Source organism: Lissotriton helveticus, chromosome 8 (genome assembly GCF_964261635.1).
Source record: "Lissotriton helveticus chromosome 8, aLisHel1.1, whole genome shotgun sequence".
In the NCBI taxonomy this organism is placed as follows: domain Eukaryota; kingdom Metazoa; phylum Chordata; class Amphibia; order Caudata; family Salamandridae; genus Lissotriton; species Lissotriton helveticus.
In genome coordinates, this window is record NC_136069.1 from 939,989,580 (window position 1) to 940,007,620 (window position 18,041).

The 18,041-nt window shown below is 44.8% G+C and overlaps 1 protein-coding gene across 3 annotated transcripts in view; it reads right to left on the reverse strand.

The window, feature by feature from the left end:
- The window catches only part of ADGRG7 (adhesion G protein-coupled receptor G7), a 1,657,602-nt gene that overhangs the window by 1,084,876 nt on the left and 554,685 nt on the right, over nt 1-18,041 (reverse strand). For all 3 annotated transcript variants that reach the window (XM_078657782.1, XM_078657780.1, XM_078657781.1), the window contains exon 4: nt 10,312-10,412. In XM_078657782.1, the coding sequence (XP_078513908.1) occupies nt 10,312-10,412 (101 nt within the window). The remainder of the gene's footprint in view (nt 1-10,311; nt 10,413-18,041) is intronic.

Below are 18,041 nucleotides of genomic sequence, written 5' to 3' on the forward strand. Positions count from 1 at the left end.
CACTACCTATTAAGTTAACAAAGCCAATATGTGGCACTGGATTGTCCAATGATGTGTGGGGCCGGCAAAAGGCTAGACTCACAATGTAGCTAGAGGAGTAGTCCAGACCCGATGTGGATGTGTGACCCACATTCGGCTTGTCCCATACAATGCTCCAAAGCAGATGACACTTGTTAAATAGCTGCAAATCCATATCAATGACAAGAATCTATTAAATCTGGACTCTTCATGTTCTCGTTTGCTGGACTGGTTTTTGAACTGGCACATGTAGCAGTGACAGGACACACAGATCACAAGAATACCAAGGTTGAGGTTTGGGCAATACAGTTGCGTAAGCCACAATAATACACATGAGATGTCCATGTCAAACTCAATTCAGTATATGACAGTGAACATACTAGTAATGTAAGTTCATAAACAGAATGGGTGTTGGGAGCACACTGCCTCACAGTCCCAGCACAGTTTGCCCCTTTGCATCCTGGTAAATGCAGTACACAGTTCAAACTTACTTCTAAATGTTCTGGAGTCATTCACCAAAGTTGGTGCAGACATTGCTGTATATCTCTGGACACGTGTTTCTGTATTGAGCGCTTCATCAGTAGAGAGCTACCACAAAACAGGGGAAACCCGGTAAGCGAAGGGCATCTGGGTAAATAACAAACAGTCTAAAGTATAACGATGCCTTAGGTCTGATTCAAAAAATCTATTTCTGAAAGAGCAATATAAATGATCTCCTTCTAAATGCAATTAATCAGTTCCAAAAAACTAAATTTTTGCCTCATTTTTGTACCCCCATACCCAATTCCAATTCAAAACACCAATTTCTCACTTCTACTTTATTTTTACGTTTGATTAGAAAAATTCTGTACCACAACGACTTATTGATTGATCAAACAATATTTAGGTACAATCACAAAATAAACATCTATATACACACATTACTTCTATACAAATCTATATATACACACATATATTATTATATACAGACATATATCATCAGTAGAGAGCAGCAGTTTTAGAGAGCAAAGAAAAATCATCTGGGGTTTCTGTGTGCCTGTGAGTGGTACTGTGACCTGAGAGGAACTTGGCAGCATTTCCAGCAACCACAGATGATTTTGAAGTAAGTTTGAACTGTGTACTGCATTTACCAGTATGCAAAGGGGCGAACAGTGCTGAGACTGTCAGGCAGTGTGCTCCCAACCCCCATTAAGGCCATAAAGACTGAGGGGCATATTTACAAGGCACTTGTGCCTCTTTTACAGCGCCATTGGGTCACTTTTGTGACGCAGCGGCGGAGCAAACAAAGCGCCATGCTGCTGGGTAATTACAACGTGACGCATCCGGTGCAGGAATCTACAAGATTTCACTCAGTCACTTATAGGGCCATGCTGCGTCAAAACTCTGCGCCTGCTTGAAGCAGGTGTAAGGATTGACGCAGCATGTTAGCGATTGTGCACCCCCGAGCCTTGCTGGAGTGGGGTCGCACTTGCCACGCCACTCCAGCAAAGCGCCGCTATTCCACCGGGGATGCATCATGCATCTGCCCACCCAAGCGCCACGGTGTGCCACATTATAAATGCGGCGCATCAGGGGTGGTGCACGGGTGGGCAGATGCGTCGCAATTCTTGTGGCACACCTCTGCTTATTAGCAGAGATGCGCCAGAAGTTGTAAATCGGCCCCTGACAACTGTAGAGTGCGATCAGAGGAGAACAAAATCTGACCTTGGCTCATCTATGTATGTGTATCGTCCTGCATGAAACAACCACCACATCAGGATTTTGCTTACACTTCTGCAGGCACGGCTGGGGAGACAGGAGATACGCAGGAACAAGTCCAGAGCAGTAGGACATCAGTTTGCCGGCGGCTACACCCTTTTTCCACCAGCGAGGAAGAAGAGGAGGAGGAGGGGACCTCAAGATCTGCAGGCCAGGGGGTTGCGCCCACCCGGGATGAGGAAGAACCCGACTCTGGTACTACATCCCGGGTGGAGGCTGCGGACATTGTAGGGGGGGGGGAGGACCGGACACCTCGGACCATGATGTGGTGGAGAGCTACGCGCCCACACACTCATCACCAGTGGTTCATGAAGAGGTGTCCCCGGGGCGGGCCAACATTCAATCTGGGCCTGCCACCTGCCCCTCCCTACCTCTAGAGTCCCCCATGCCATCGGGGGCTCCAGCTCGATCCACTGAAACCTGTCCCCCTCCTCATAGCCGCCAAGCCGAACAAATAAGCTCCGGACCAGAGGCACCACATCCCTTCTGTCCCCCCCGGACCCCTCCCGGTGTTGTGCCTCCTGTGGCTGTGCCAGGGGACTTGAGTTGGATGGTCGAGGGTCAACCTGACAGGTCCGCTCGCATGTTGCTACAAGTGTGTCTGGAGATACGCTCGATGCGAGCGGACCTTGTCTGATCAATGGACAACCTCGGCACTCACATCCAGTCCCTGAGCACAGCCATGTCGTCTTTTGTCTCCCAAATCCCTTCCCATACCACCGTCAATGTGTCCCCATGTCCGTTGCCCCACACTGTTTCCCCCCGTCCTCCTTGTGGGTCACGTCCCCATGTGGTGCCTGTTCCTGCACAAGCCAGCCGTGTGGATGTGTCAGACCCTGAGGATCTAGACATTGAGGTCCTGGAGAATGACCAGAAAGACACTTGACTTTTGGACTGAGACATTGTTCTGGACGAAGATTTCTTTTTCCCCGTGTAAATAGACTGGTTTCCCTGACGCTCCCTTTTATATTTGTTTTGCCCCACCCCAATCCAAGTTCCCTTCTCCTTCTGCATTAAGATCATCATTTGTTTTCCTTTCTCCCTTCCAAACGGACGGTCAGTTTTTGTTCCTACATAAATATCTTTGAGTAATTCTACTTTGTGTAACTTGTTTGACTTTATTTCCAAAGATGGACACATATTTAGTGAGTCGTACGCTATGCACATAATAACGTGTTGCTATGATGTGTTACACTTGTAACTGTCTCACACACACACACACACACATGCCTACATCGTTAGACAGGACATGATACACAACAGGATATTACTTTTGTAGATCTTTATTTTCCCTATACACCTAAGGACCCCAAGACAAATTGGCCACGTGAATGTCACTGGCGATCGTGTTTGCGTTTCCGCAATAGTGGGGGTGATAAACGCGGTGAGGGGTGATGTTGAGCTTGTCGCCTTTGTGTATGTGGGTGTTGTACAGGGTGATCAAGAGGTGCAGGTGCAGGTGCAGATGGTGTCTGTACATTTGGTGTCTGTACGTGGACAAGGGCTGGTTGTGCAGGTGGTGGAAGTGACTGTCCAGAGGTTGGTGGTGTTTGTGCAGGTGGTGGGGGTGGTGGGAGTGACTGTCCAGAGGTTGGTGCTGTTTGTGGGGGTGGTGGGAGTGACTGTCTAGAGTTTGGTGGTGTTTGTTCAGGTGGTGGGGGTGGTGGGAGTGACTGTCCAGAGGTTAGTGGTTTTTGTGCAGGTGGTGGGGTGGTGTGAGTTACTGTCCAGAGGTTGGTGGTGTTTGTGCAGGTGGTGGGGGTGGCGGGAGTGACTGTCCAGAGGTTGGTAGTGTTTGTGCAGGTGGTGGGGGTGCCTGTTCAGGGTGCTGGTGTGTTTGTGTACCTTGGCTGTGGTGCTGTGCAGTTGGTGTTACAGGTGTGTGGATGTGCTGTCCTGCAGGCTGATATGATGGTTTCCCTCCCTGGGTTGGCCGTGAAGGGAGACTTTGGATCACTCTCACCATGCCCTCCATCATCTTCATGGCCAAGGCATGGCGTCTTGCACTCTCTTCCCTTTGGATGGATATCAGGTCATTCATATTCCTAGACATTTCCTGCCAAATGCTATCCATCCTATCCAAAGCTTGGCACACCCTGTCCACCCCCTGAGGGAATTGGACCATGTCCTGCAGGGACCCTGACATGACTGACAGGGTAGCCCCCTCTGCAGGTGTCTACCAGGGATGAGATGAGCAGGTTGAACAACAGGGGGGTGGCAGGTGGAAGACTGTGGGCAGGAGAAGAGTGTCCAGGGGATACCTGCACCACAACAAGGATGGTACTTCCCACAGATGGGGGAGAAGATGGCAGGGATACACTGCATAGGGAAGAGCGGGTAGGGGAACCACCATGTCGATCCCGGACGAGAGGGCTGTGAGGGAGTGATGTCTGTGACTGGATGTGTGTGAGCCGTGGCTGGTTTAATATATGCCGAGGACATGGAAGTGTTGTTTGAGAGGAGGCAGACGAGTGTTGCTTGGCAGAGGATGTGATGCCGTGACGTGAGTATCCTCATCCCCGGAGTCAATGGATATGTGCTCATCATCCTCCTCAAAGTCAACGTCCTCATGATCTTGATCCTCCTCTTGGGCATGAGTTGCTGCCGACATTACTGCCTGGAGGATCAGGGGATTCTCCCCTCTGATTCCCCGTCGGCCAACACTGGTTGTCGGTCTGTCAGCCTCTCCCTCAGCATCATCTGAAACACAGAGCTTGCAACCGTATTAGTGATTGACCAGGTATTACATGTGCTGCAACACCAGGGTTATATTAACTGTACTTTGCATCAGCAGATGAGGATCATGTGATCTGGGTAGGGTACCACCACAAATGACCGCTCACACCATAACACTGAGGTGTTACACAGAGATGTACATAATACTAGCAAACTCACCAACTCCAGCCACAACTCTCTGTCCCTTCGCGTTCCCCCCTGGTGTATCCTGCTGCACATGTCTCCTCATAATTGTTGTAGACATAGCTGTAGAGGGTAGAAACTACATTCTCAATGATCTGCATCACCAATTGACAGACAGGCATATGTGACACTCATGGTTTTTATTTCACTTTCTAATCAACAACTGTTGATTCCATGCAGCAGGGGATCTCGATCTCTGTCATGGCTTAGTAATCTAAGCTGGTGACACACCTAATGCCGCGGCTCGGGTTTCCTTTCTGGGCAGGGTGAGAAGCTTACAGCACAGCGTAACAGTGCCCCACCAGCCTCCAACAGCGGGACATATTATATCGAGGGCAGAAAGCAAGATACAGAGGAAGGATCGGAGGCCAGGCAGCAGGAGCATGAGTTCAGTAAGTGAACAAGGCGGGGGAAGTGAATAAAAACAAGGCGTTGGTACTACAGAACCTACTACTGGCAAAAAAGGGGCACAAAGAATGTACCTATAAAGGCACAAGATCAGGACTGCATCGTGAAAAGGGGATAAGTTATTGTGTACAGAATAGAAGTTTAGCAATAGATACTACTTTTGGCACTGCAAGGAAAATCCCTGTTTTAGTACCTCTAATACACAATAAGAGGGGGAAACAAAGTGCCATAACTTAGCTCTGTGGAATCCTCCTCTATACTAGCAAGGGCCAGAATGGAAGGCACTAAAGTTAAAAAGACACCCTCTTTACGCTCCTTTTTCACAGTTCAAGCTAAACAAGACCTCCGTAATCCAACTAATCTATATACAGGAAAACAGATGGAAAGTAAAGAAGATTTAGCTGTAACTAGGGAGAACCTGTCAGGGGGGAAGTTTTGAGCAGCAACAGATACCAAGTCTTGGCTGTAGATGAGACAGGCACTCCAGATTTGCCCTCATCTCAGCACCCAGACCAGCAAGCATCAGCAGAACCAGAAATGCAATGGGAGGGGCAGAAATCTCAAGACCAAAGAGCGTACACAGGCATGGAGAAACTGATCAAGCCTTTAATATCGGAAATGAGGGCAAACTTCACCACATCAGAAAGAAACCAAGAGAAAATACAAGAACATGCAAAGCCCTTGAGGCCAAAATCAATACACTAATGGAGTGAGTGGTGGATTGAGTGGATTGAGATTGGTGGAAGCGTCTCTAGACAAATTGGGTGGGGAGGTTGAGGCGAGCAAGGAGGAAATACCGATGTAGAAATCTAACAAGAAGGACCTCAGGAAAAAAAAAATGAACTTTGGAAAATTAAACAAGGAGAAATAATTTGAGGATCTTGAATGTACCAGAGGGGGCCGAAGGAGAAAATAGCAAGAGTTTTGTTATTGATCTCCTGGAGGAATTTATCCCTGAGGTGGAGCCAACAGTCCTGGTAGAAGATATACAGAGGTTCCATCGGGTCCCATATAGGAAAGGAAAGCTCAGGAAAAACCTAATTAGAATGCTAATCAACTTTAAAACCTATGTATTGAAAGAAAGTTTTTTGAATGAGGCTCTGAAAGTTGGTTCCCATAGCAAAGGCGACTGGGCTTTCCGAATTAAGTCAGATATCTCCAAAGCTACACAGGACCTAGGGCAGCGTATGCAAGAGCTAAGGGCCTTGGGGGCATCAGTTCAAATGTGCTTTCCAGCCTCTTAAAATAGTGTGGGAAAATTAAATGCGCAACATAAGTGATTCTTACCGGTGGAAGCTTTTATTGATCAGATCAAATCACAACAAAGAGAATAAAAAGGAAAGAGTGAAGAAAGAAGGAAATAATATATAATGCCTGGGTAGCAGGGATCTTAAAAGGGACGAAAACTGTTTTGCCTAAAGAAGAAAGGGAGGGTTCTCCTGGGAGGGGGGAGATGGAGGGAACCTACAAGATGGCACTAAGATATATTTGCACTGGGTGTGGGAGTATAGGGAAAAAAGGAAAGAAAAAAAAACTTGTCCATATTGTGAAATGGGAGATATTTAAGACCCAGGGGTTTTCAGGGCACATCAAGGACATTCCAAATAAGCCAGATGTCAGTAAGCATCCTAACTTGGAATGTGGATGGTCTCAGAAGCAGAAGGCAAACTATCCTAGAGCACTTGAAATCACACATGTGAAATTATAATATTACAAGAAACACACCTATTGAAGGCAGAATGGGTAGAGATAGCGAAGAAACAAAAATGGGTGGATACATAAGTTTGCACTGACCAGGCTTGTTGTGTCAAGGGGGTGGCTATTTTGTTCAAGAAGCCAGTTAAAGAAAAGGAGGAAACAACGATGACCGACTCTAAGGGCATATGTCCTGGTAGGATATTATGTGCCATAACACGGATGACCCTACCCCCTTGCAGTCCCTGTATACCCAACTCACAGATTTTTCGGCCCCGGTAATCCCGGGTAGAGATTTCAATCTGATAATAGACCCAAGGGAGGACAGAATGCCCAAAGGGAAAGAATTTAACCTGCCTAAAAAGAGGGACTGGCTGAAACGTTACATGGAAAATCTTGGATTGGAAGATGTCTGTAAAAAAAAGGGGTCAAAAGGCATAATTTTAGTTTTTAAAATAAAAAATATGGGAATGCCTCCAGAACAGATTCCCTCTCGGTAGATAAGGGCCTATGCAAAAATATGGGAAAGTGAAGCACCTACCGGCGTACCTCCCTGACAACTCTGCGGTTCGAATGAAACTATTAATAGATAAGGTCCACCCTTTCCCAAGATGAACACTGGATAGAACACTGCTTTTAGATCAGCAGGTTAGGGAGAAATTGAAAGCGGAGACAAAAGAATACTTTTTAATAAACAAAACTGGGACTCCCATCCTGGTTACATGGGACACATATAAAGCTGTCCTCAGGGGGAGGGGTTAATCAGCTTAGCAGCCCTTCAACAGAAAAATAAGAAGAATTAACGTAACCAATTCGAGAGCAAACTACAACGCCTAGGTTGGGCCCTAGAGTAAGCTCTCACATTATAAATCTGGGAAGGGATGCAGTAAACTGTTAGCTTGGAGACTTAAAACAGAACAAAACCTAAATAAGATCTTGGCTATACAACTAGAGGACCAGATAAATCTTAGCTCAGAAGACATGTAGATTGAGAAAGCCTTTACGAAGTTCTTCCATGACCTATATTTAGAGGACACTTAAGCCTCAGAGGAGCAAATAGACGACTGCCTTAAGAAGATAGCAATTCCAACACTGTCACAAGATTAGTGAGACTATCTTAACTCTGAGATAACAATCAAAGAGTTGATAAGTGTGATAACAAAGTTAAAAAAAAGGGAAGCAGCCGGACCAGGTGCATTAACAAATGAAATCTATACCTCTCTAAAAGAAGAACTGGCTACTTTTTTGACAGAGGTATTTAATGCTACCTTTTTAAAAGAGCAATATATTCCAAAGTCATGAGAGAAAGCTATTATATGCATAATCTTGAAACCAGGGAAGGAACCAAAATGTTGTGAGTCATATAGACCTATATCGCTACTAGATTGCGGCTATAAAATATATACTCAAATATTGGCCACAAATTGGGAAAGGTTGCCAGGCAGCTGATACACCAAGATCAAAAAGGCTTTGTTAAGGGAAGACAGACCTAGGAGCTGACACATTAACTGAATGTATGAAATATGTAAGAACTATCTGCCACTGATTGGGTATGCTCTAAAATCAATTGCCATTTGGTAAATGGACCTTACCTCTGGATCAGAAGGATTAGTCATCTTACCGACTTGTTGTTCATTTATCTTTTCAAATTGTACCAAAGTAGATGTAGGAGTTCTGTTTTTAATTGTTTTTATATTCATTATAATTCTACAAATATTTTACATGTATATTGTTTATACTAGTGAGAAAGTCCCTATGGGGAGGAAATGTGTCAGCTGTGTTTGCAAAAGGCTGATTTTGAGGAAGGAAAAAAATGATGGCATTCAACAAATGTATTCAATGGAGTGTTTGAACCTTGAAGAAATAGTAAGAATAGAGAGAAGCCTTTCAAAAAAAACAATCTAAATAACGTCTCAACTGGATCTCTGTGTTTGAATATAATGGTGTTATGACACTAAGGAACTTTTGAACCAATAGTATTTGTACTTACTGAGTGAACATTATATTAAAATTAATTTAGAAATTTGGTGACATGTTGACCTAAATGGTTGGATTTTTTGGGGGGGCACAGCCAACCCCTTAACGATTGCACCAGTATTGGACTTCAATGTATATATTTGTGTACCGATAAAGGTTACAACCATTGAGCGCTGGTTTATAGGAGCTTATAGGAGCTACTGTAAATTGTTTGATGTGTCACTCATGACCTAAAAGTCCCTCCCTGTGGCATCACCCAAGTGATGATCCTGATTTCCCACTGCTATAAACTGGTCTACTACAACCTTCCTTGGGTTTCTCAACAATATTTTATGGCAACCAGTCTCAGATGGGATGTCAACCTCACAGCTATGGCTCAAACAGTGCAGCCATGAGCGAGCCTCACTATAATTACCTGCAATTTAACGGCACACCGTTGTAGCACCAGTTAAAAGGAGCTTCCTAAACACAAACAAGACTAGAATATACCAGTAACTGCTAGTACATATTTACAGTAGGGTGTCATCACCTACTTACCCCATAATCAAGATATTATTGAAGGCTGCATTATGAACTCAAAATACACATCAAAAAGGCCAGGTTTCCTAATGGCCTCCTATCTGTTTGGTCCAACAGATTTATTTCTGGGAAATGCAAGGCACCTACCCACCTCAAAAATGTGGCATGGTTTTAGTGTGGGCGAAAGCCTTGCATTTCCTAGAGATCGCTATGTCTGAGTATAGCGATAAGAGACCATTAGGAAACATGGACTTTTTGAAGTGTATTTTGGTCTAATTTGAGGAGGAAGGTCCAGGTACATTGCATCTCTCCCCTTTAATGTAAAAGATGATGCAATATGAACTCATCATCATCAAACCAGCTTTGGAATATGTATTACTTCTATCTGTAGAAAACAAGAACAAATTATTTTTAAAAGTTGATATGCAAATTTACATTTTGAAGCCACATCCCCTCATATTTCTGCAAGACATTTGAAGCAGTTGCTTCTGACAATCAGTAATTTCTTCAGACACTGCAGCCTTGTGAAGACTTCAGGCAGTGAGATCTGACTCAAGAGGACATCAGGTAGCCATTTGAAATACTGCAGCTTTGCAAAAAGACTTTTAGCCTCTTGCATATAATTCTAGAGGAACATATAGCAATGATCTGAGGAAGTGCTGGATGGTGATTCTCCAGCAAGCAGTTGGATTTGAGTGGAGAGGGACAGCTAGTAAATTACTGAGGTACTGCAGTCTTGTTAAAGACATTTTGAAAGCAGTTATTTTCAGTTCATTTGAACTCTAGAGGACCTCTAGTGAGGACTTGAGGTACTGCTGCTTTGTGAAAAACGTCAAGCTATTGTTTCTGCGTAGAGTTGGACATCTAATAAGGACTGGATAAGGACTGGAAATCCTGCAATTCTGCAAAATGCTAGACCCATTGGCAGTACATATCCATGTTGAAATACTAAGCAATGAAAACCACGGCAACACAAGAATGGCTGAAAAGAGGTAAAGTATTTCGTAGATGGTTTACCTCTTCCAAAAGAACCTCAAGTGTCTTTCCACAGTCCATGATAACTGGTTTACTCAAAGTTAGGTCTTCTGCACAAAACACAGTTGCTCTTGGAAGACCCGCTGAAAAAAAACACATTTCGGTTAATTCCCACATATCTTATTATAACAAACGTTTATGAAAACATCTCATCTGCATAATAACGTCATAATCGTTCAAATGGCAAAATAGCTCATTGGGATGTTGCAAAAAATAAATAATTTTGGGAATAGAGAGATCACTTCAACAGACTGCGTGAAGCATATTGCTGCTGTTTGTCCTGGCGTACATTTACAGTCATTCATAGGTATCAAGGACCCCCTGAGAATTAGATATAGTAATTCCTAGGACAGGGATAAAGCAACACATGAAATTTAACAGCCTAGGCAATTTCTGCCAGATTCATGAAAGGGCCGTTTTGCGAGTCTTTAATAGCGATTCATAAGGAATCACTATTAAGGACTTGCAAAACGGGATTCATGTAGGAATTGCTAAATAAATTGCGTTCCTACACATTCCTTATTTGCGATTAGCAAATTGCTAATCGCAAATAAGGAATAACTCCCCATTCAGGCCCTAAAGGCCCATAGGAATGAATGGGGAGTTATTCCTTATTTGCGATTAGGAATTTGCTAATCGCAAATAAGGATGCGATTTCAAGGATGCAGGGGTGTCCAAAGGACACCATGTAGCACCCCTGAAATGTGAATTTACACTGATGTTGTGCACACACATGTCCAAAGGACATGTGTGTGTGTAACATGCAACATAGAAAAATGCATTTAAATGCATTTTTCTCAGTTTTAGCTATTTACCACGAGGTTTGACTTTGTGGTAAATAGCGGTTCTAAATTGCGATTTCGCAATTTCAAAATGGTTCATGAATTGCATTTAAGGAATCTCAAATAGAGATTCCTTAAATGCAATTCCTCGCAAATGTGCGAATTCTTTATTACCGAATTTTGCATTTGGGATGATGAATCCCAAATGCAAAAATTGCACTCGCAAAGGGCCAGATTCTCAGAATCTGGCCCTTTGCGAGCGCAATTAAGCTTGATGAATCTAGCTGTTAATTCTTAACAATCGTGAAGTAAGAGACATGAGAGAATTAATCTGTGCCACCTTTTTTAATCTGTATTTGTATTTTTGTTTATTGTATTTTATATTGTTGATTTAAGTTTTTTTATGTGATTTTATTGATTGTATTAGAGAACTAGTTTTTACTAATGTATTATTAAATTTCTAGCTACTGAACCTTTGGTTATATAACTTCCTTTCTCATGTCTCTTACTTCACGATTGTTAAGAATTAATTGCCTAGGCTGTTAAATTTCATGTGTACATTTACAGTCATTCATCCCATAAACAAAAGGCTTAGATGTACTTAGAGAAGGCTGTACTCACTTTGATCTCAAATCATTATGATTTGGCTACCAACATAGCAAAATATCAAAATTATCAAGAAATATCAACATGTTTTGTCAGAAACGATGGAAGAGACGTTTACAAGGTCACCTTATGTTATTTGCACTATTCAGGGTATTACTGCAATTTTCACAAAAAGAGCGGGTGAAAAGGTCAGCCCCTTTTGGCCACTGTTTGTTGTAAGTGATGTCCATTTATTTAATCAGTCCACATTCATAAGTCAGTGATTGACAATCATTCATGATATCTGATGACACAGTTTGTGCACAAAAGAGACCCCACTACAGGCACCCATGATTTGAGGCTGTAAAAGAGATTTTAAAATTATTAAGAAAGTAATGCTGGAGATGGAGGCCGGCTAGTAAGTACGGTCGGGAGCTCCGTGCTCGCCGCCGCATGATTGAGGAGTAGCAGAAGCAGTATGCAGGAAATGCCCGATCTCGCTTAAAACATCATAACTATTGAAAGTACTGTGATACTGAGCCAAACAAAAAGCCAAAACAAAGAATGATACAGCCCGCGGGGAAACCGATTACGACATGGGAGAGCAAACCTGAGGAGTCCGTGACGGAGGAGGAGACGAAAAGAGCAGCAGCAAGATCGACTCTGCTTAGAATGCTTTGGGCGTACGCCGGTCTGTGGACGCCTGCTTCTGAGGCACAGAGGAACTGCTGGAGGGCAGTCAGAAGAATTCCTTTCCTCTTCCGGGGAAGCGAGGGCAGCGCGAGCAGCCCAAAAAGTGTGATCAGCGAGACGGCCAAAGGGGGAGCACACAAGAGCGCGCTTGGGGGAAGACCACACATAACAACCCCCGCAACACTCCCTGAGATTTGCGGGCCCTCTGCAGGGACCAGACACAAGAGAAGCCCATCCTATGAACAGGGTAGGTGGTGCAGTGGGTGGTGAGGGGGTTGAGGGGGTCGAGGGTTTCCGGGGCAGCAGACGTCTTAGAAGAGCAGGGCAGCCACAAGACATTGACTTAGAGGGGCCTGCCTCTGGCATATCCGGAGAGGAGTGGGGGTCTCCAAACACGTCAGGCTCCCCTGAGACAATAAAAGTAGCAGCGGAAAGGTGGCAGAATAAAGACCGGGACAAGCATACACGTTACTGCCTAAGGAATAGGCAGTTCTTTAAACACAATCAACCAGCATCCCTCAAAAAGAGTGTTGCCCCCCGCAGCACTGAAAGAAAGGCCAGAAGGCAGGCAAAGACAGATACACCTATGCCTAGAGCCAAGGGGATTGGAGGGCCTCCAGAGCCAAAGGTCAGGGTCACCCCCTCACAGATAATTTTTTAAGGTACAGCTGCAGACACAGGAGGCACAGGAGCAACAGGCTAAGCCACTACCGACCCAAGACCCTGCACCCATAGGGGGTAACCCCAACTCTAACCTTGAATTAAGTGAGGACAGTAGAACAAGCATGGATAATGCCGCAGAGCTGAGGTCGCAGCCCCCACTCAACCTGGGGGGAGAGCACTGCAGAGGGGCACCCCACCGAAATGGTAGGGGACGCTGGGGTGGGCAGCGTTGAACACGCCACACAGCCACTAAGTCACACCCAGAACTCAACAGAGAAGATCCTAGAAAAAATGTTGGGTGAAATGAGGGAAAATCTGCAGTATCAGAAGCTAACCAGAACAAGATCCAGGAGGCCTGTGAAGTGCTGGACACCAAGCTAAATGCATTGGGGGAAAGAGTGACAGCTGTAGAAGCAGTGGTAGGGACCCTGAGTAGAAAAATGGAGTCAAATCAAAAGGAGATCAGAGCTCTGAGACCAAATGATAAAAACATTAATGAAAAGCTTGAATCTTTGGAAAGCCAGGCAAGGAGGAACAACTTGAGAATTCTGAATGTACCTGAGGGTTGAGATATTAAAACGTTCTTAGTATTACTTCTTGAAGAGCACTTCCCATGGGTGAAGGTGGCTGAACTCAAAGAAGATATATAGAGGGTATATCGAGACCCATTTGGCACAAACAAAGAGAGGAAGACTCCGAGGAAAATACTAATAAACTTTAAATCCTACAACCTCAAGGAAAAGATTCTGAGCGAGGCCCTAAAGAAGGGAACCTACAATAAAGATGAATGGTCATTTAGAATCCGCTCGGATATTTCTACGGCTACCCAGGACAGACAATGGGAGCTAGGGCAACAGATTCAGGAGCTAAGATCCCTGGGTGCCTCGGTACAGATGAAGTTCCCAGCAGCCCTCAGGATCACGTGGAGAAATAAAATGCACAACATCAGGGATCCAAAGGAGGTTGAGCATTTCCTGGAGCAAATGAAAGATTAAATGCGAGATCATCAATAGAAGACGTTCAGTATTAAAACGGCGAGCAGGGAGCTCAAAGAGGGCAAGTAATGCAGCCCAAAAAAAAAGGAAGGAGGCTTCTCCAGGGAGGGAAATTTTAACACGCACAAAAGAAAGAATAAAATAAAAATGCAAACACAGTGGTGGTGAGCAAACTAGGGAAAAAAATTTAAAAAAAATGTAATCAAAGGAAAAAAAAATAACATACTTTCATGGAATGTTAATGGCCTCAGAACCAAAAGCAGGAGAAGGTGGATTCTCAAATACCTGAAGACAATACATAGCGAAGTCATTATACTACAGGAAACACATATTTTAAAAAAGAAATGGGAAGAAATCATAAAAAAGTTGAGCTGGGTCGACGCATATGTTTGTACAAACCAAGACTGCGCCATCAAAGGAATAGCTATACTTTTCAAAAAATCGCTCAAGGCCAAAATAGAGTCTGCAGAAGTGGATAAAAAAGGAAGATGGGCAATCACCAGGGTAAGAATGCACAATAAACTATACTCCATCGCAGGATACTATTGTCCTAACACGGACGACCCAGCTCCCCTACAAAAGCTGTGCACGCAACTACTATCAGCAACCTCCCCGGTAATACTAGAGGGGGATTTTAATATAATTATTGATCCTAAGGTAGATCGATCCACCCAGAGGAAACAAGCAAACTTGCCAAAAATGAGGGAGTGGCTGGGGCTCTGTATAAAAGACCTGGGTTTGGCAGATATCTGGAAAGAGAAAGGTGACAAAAAGCAAGTCTTCACATTCCACAACAAAAAACTGGGAGTCAAGTCCAGAATTGATTACTTCTTAGTGGATAGATGCCTGGTAGAAAATGTGCAGAAAATAGAACACTTGCCAGCCCACTTATCTGATCAGTCTGCGGTTCAATTAAAAATACAAATGGAAAAAAACAACTCCTTACCAAGATGGACCGTTGATTACACTATTCTAATAGATCCGCAAAACATAGAAGAACTTAAAGTAGAGACAGACACTTTCTTTTAAAACAACAAATCTGGCACCTCGAAACAAGTCACCTGGGACGTATACAAGGCAGTAATCAGGGGAAAAAACTAAGCCTGGCAGCACACAAATCAAAGATAACAAAACAAGAGATAGGATATTTAGAAAACACCAGAAAATCACTAGACATACAAATGGCAGCAGAAAACTTAACAGCCAATAAGGAGAAAATGGAGGCTGAGAGACTAAAACAAAAAGAATCGCTTACAGAAACTCTAGAGAACAAAGTGAGAGAGAAATGGGAAGCCAGTAAATTGTCACACTACGAATATAGAGAAGGGTGTGGCAAAATGTTGGCATGGAAAACAAAAACTGACCAATCCAGGAACAAAATAGTTAGCATCCAGCAGCAAAGCTATACAGAACCAAGTTCAGAGGATTCCGAGATTATGCACGAATTCACAATTTTCTTATCAGACCTTTACACTGAGGATACTAATCCTACCGATCACAACTTAAAGAGTACCTTGACGGCCAGGCCCTTCCCACACTATCAACCGAAGGAAAAGAAGATTTAAATGCCAAAATTACAAATAAAGAAGTAGAAGAAGTAATAAGGGGGTTAAAGAGAGGGAAAGCAGCAGGCCCTGACGCCTTACCAAATTAGTTCTTCATTAATCTAAGTGGAGTCAAGGTCTCCCACCTAACGGATCTACTAAACACAATCTTTGTAGAAAAAGGCAATCTCGCAGACTCCTGGAATGACGCAGCAATTAATATTTTATTAAAACTAAGTAAAAATCAGGTGAATTGTGAGTCATATCGGCCCATCTCTCTATTAAACTGCGACTACAAGATATTTACACAGAACATGGCAAAAAAACTAGGGAGAATTGCAGGAACCCTGATTAACACTGACCAGAAAGTTTTTGTGAAAGGCAGACAAATACAAGACTTATCACATGAACTTTTCGGGGCAATAGATATAGCCACCAATGAAAAAACACTCTTATCTATAATCACCTTCAATGCAGCCAAAGCATTTGATAGAGTAAATTGGGCATTTTTAACCCCTTCGATGCTGATGATGGAGCGGTTCCGTCAGCAGCATCGGTTGGGCTGTGCTGATGACGGAACCGCTCCGTCATCAGCACAGCCCCCGGGGGGAGCCCTGGCGCCCCCTCCCTGGGGCATCGATCGTGTCCACAGCAACAGGGATGGCAGCGGAAGAGTTTACGCTGCCACCCCCGAGCCCCCCACGCTTCCTAATGACGTCAGTGCGCACTGCGCGTGCCGACGTCATCAGAAAGAACTGGACGCGCTGGAAATCATTTGTTTCTAGCGCGTCCAGCAATCGCAGGTGAGTTTGGGTCTCCGGTGGAGCGGGGGGGCATTTTGATGTGCTTTGAGGTATCGGAGGAGAGGAAACAGTGTTTTCTCTCCCCTGATGTCCCAATGCAGGGAATTCCTGGTGCACGGTCCCGCACAGCGTCGCGATCGTGCACCAGGAATGCCCCCACTAGACACCAGGGATGTCTTTTTTTGTTAAAAAGGAATAGACCCCTGGGCAAGGGTTGCTTCCTAGGGGGCAAAAAAACTTTTCGGGGCAAAAGATATAGCCACCAATGAAAAAACACCCTTATCTATAATCACCTTCAATGCAGCCAAAGCATTTGATAGAGTAAATTGGGCATTTTTAACCCCTTTGATGCTGATGATGGAGCGGTTCCGTCATCAGCATCGGTTGGGCTGTGCTGATGACGGAACCGCTCCGTCGTCAGCACAGCCCCCGGGGGGAGCCCTGGCGCTCCCCCCCCTGGGGAATCGATCGTGCCCACAGCAACAGGGATGGCAGCGGAAGAGTTTTTGCTGCCACCCCCGAGCCCCCCACGCTTCCTGATGACGTCAGCGCGTGCCGACGTCATCAGGAGGAACTGGACGCGCTGGAAACCATTTGTTTCTAGAGCGTCAAGCAATCACAGGTGAGTTTGGGCCTCCGGTGGGGCGGGGGGGCATTTTGATGTGCGTTGAGGTATCAAGGGGGAGGAAACAGTGTTTCCTCTCCCCAGCTGTCCCAATGCAGGGCATTCCTGGTGCACGATTGCGCACAGCGTCGCGATGGTGCACCAGGAATGCCCCCACTAGACACCAGGGATGCCTTTTTTTGTTAAAAAGGAAGAGACCCCTTGGGCAAGGGTCGCTTCCTAGGGGGGAAAAAAAATCTGACTTTTCTGCCCCCTCTGGGGACAGATCGTCCCTTTTTGGCCGATTCTGGACCCAGGGGTGGTAGAAAAGCCCATAGAGCCAGTGAATTTGTTTTTTGTAAAATCGGAAGCGACCCCTTGGGCAAGGGTCGCTTACTTGGGCCCAAATTTTTTTGAAAGTATATTCTGCCCCCTCTGGGGGCAGATCGGTTTTTTAATTTGGCCTTTCTGCCCCGGGGGGGCAGAAAACTCCACTAGACACCAGGGAATTCATTTTGTTTTAAATGGAAGTGACCCCTTGGGCAAGGGTCGCTTCTAGGGGGCCCAATTTAAAATAAAATTATATTCAGCCACCACTGGGGACAGATAGCCTGATTTGTTGGCGTTTCTGGCCCCAGGGAGGGCAGAACAGCCCACTAGAGCCAGGGAATCATTTTCTTTTTAATTGCAAGTGACCAGTCGCTACCAGGGGCCATTATTTTTATTTTTAGTATATTCTGCCCCTCCGGGGGCAGATTGGTTTCTTTATTTGGCCTTTCTGCCCCCAGGGGAGGGCAGAAAACCCCACTAGACACCAGGGAGTGTTTTAAATTTGAAATGGAATGCGACCCCTTGGGCAAGGGTCACTTCCTTTTGGGCCTAATTAATTTGTTAGACTTTTCTGCCCCCCCCTTGGGGACAGATTACCTATATTTTTGGCATTTCTGGCACGGGGAGGGAGGGGGGGGGGCAGAAAAGCCCACTAGTGCCAGGGATGTAAAAATAAATAAATTGGTTGCTTTCAGGGGACACATATTTGTTTA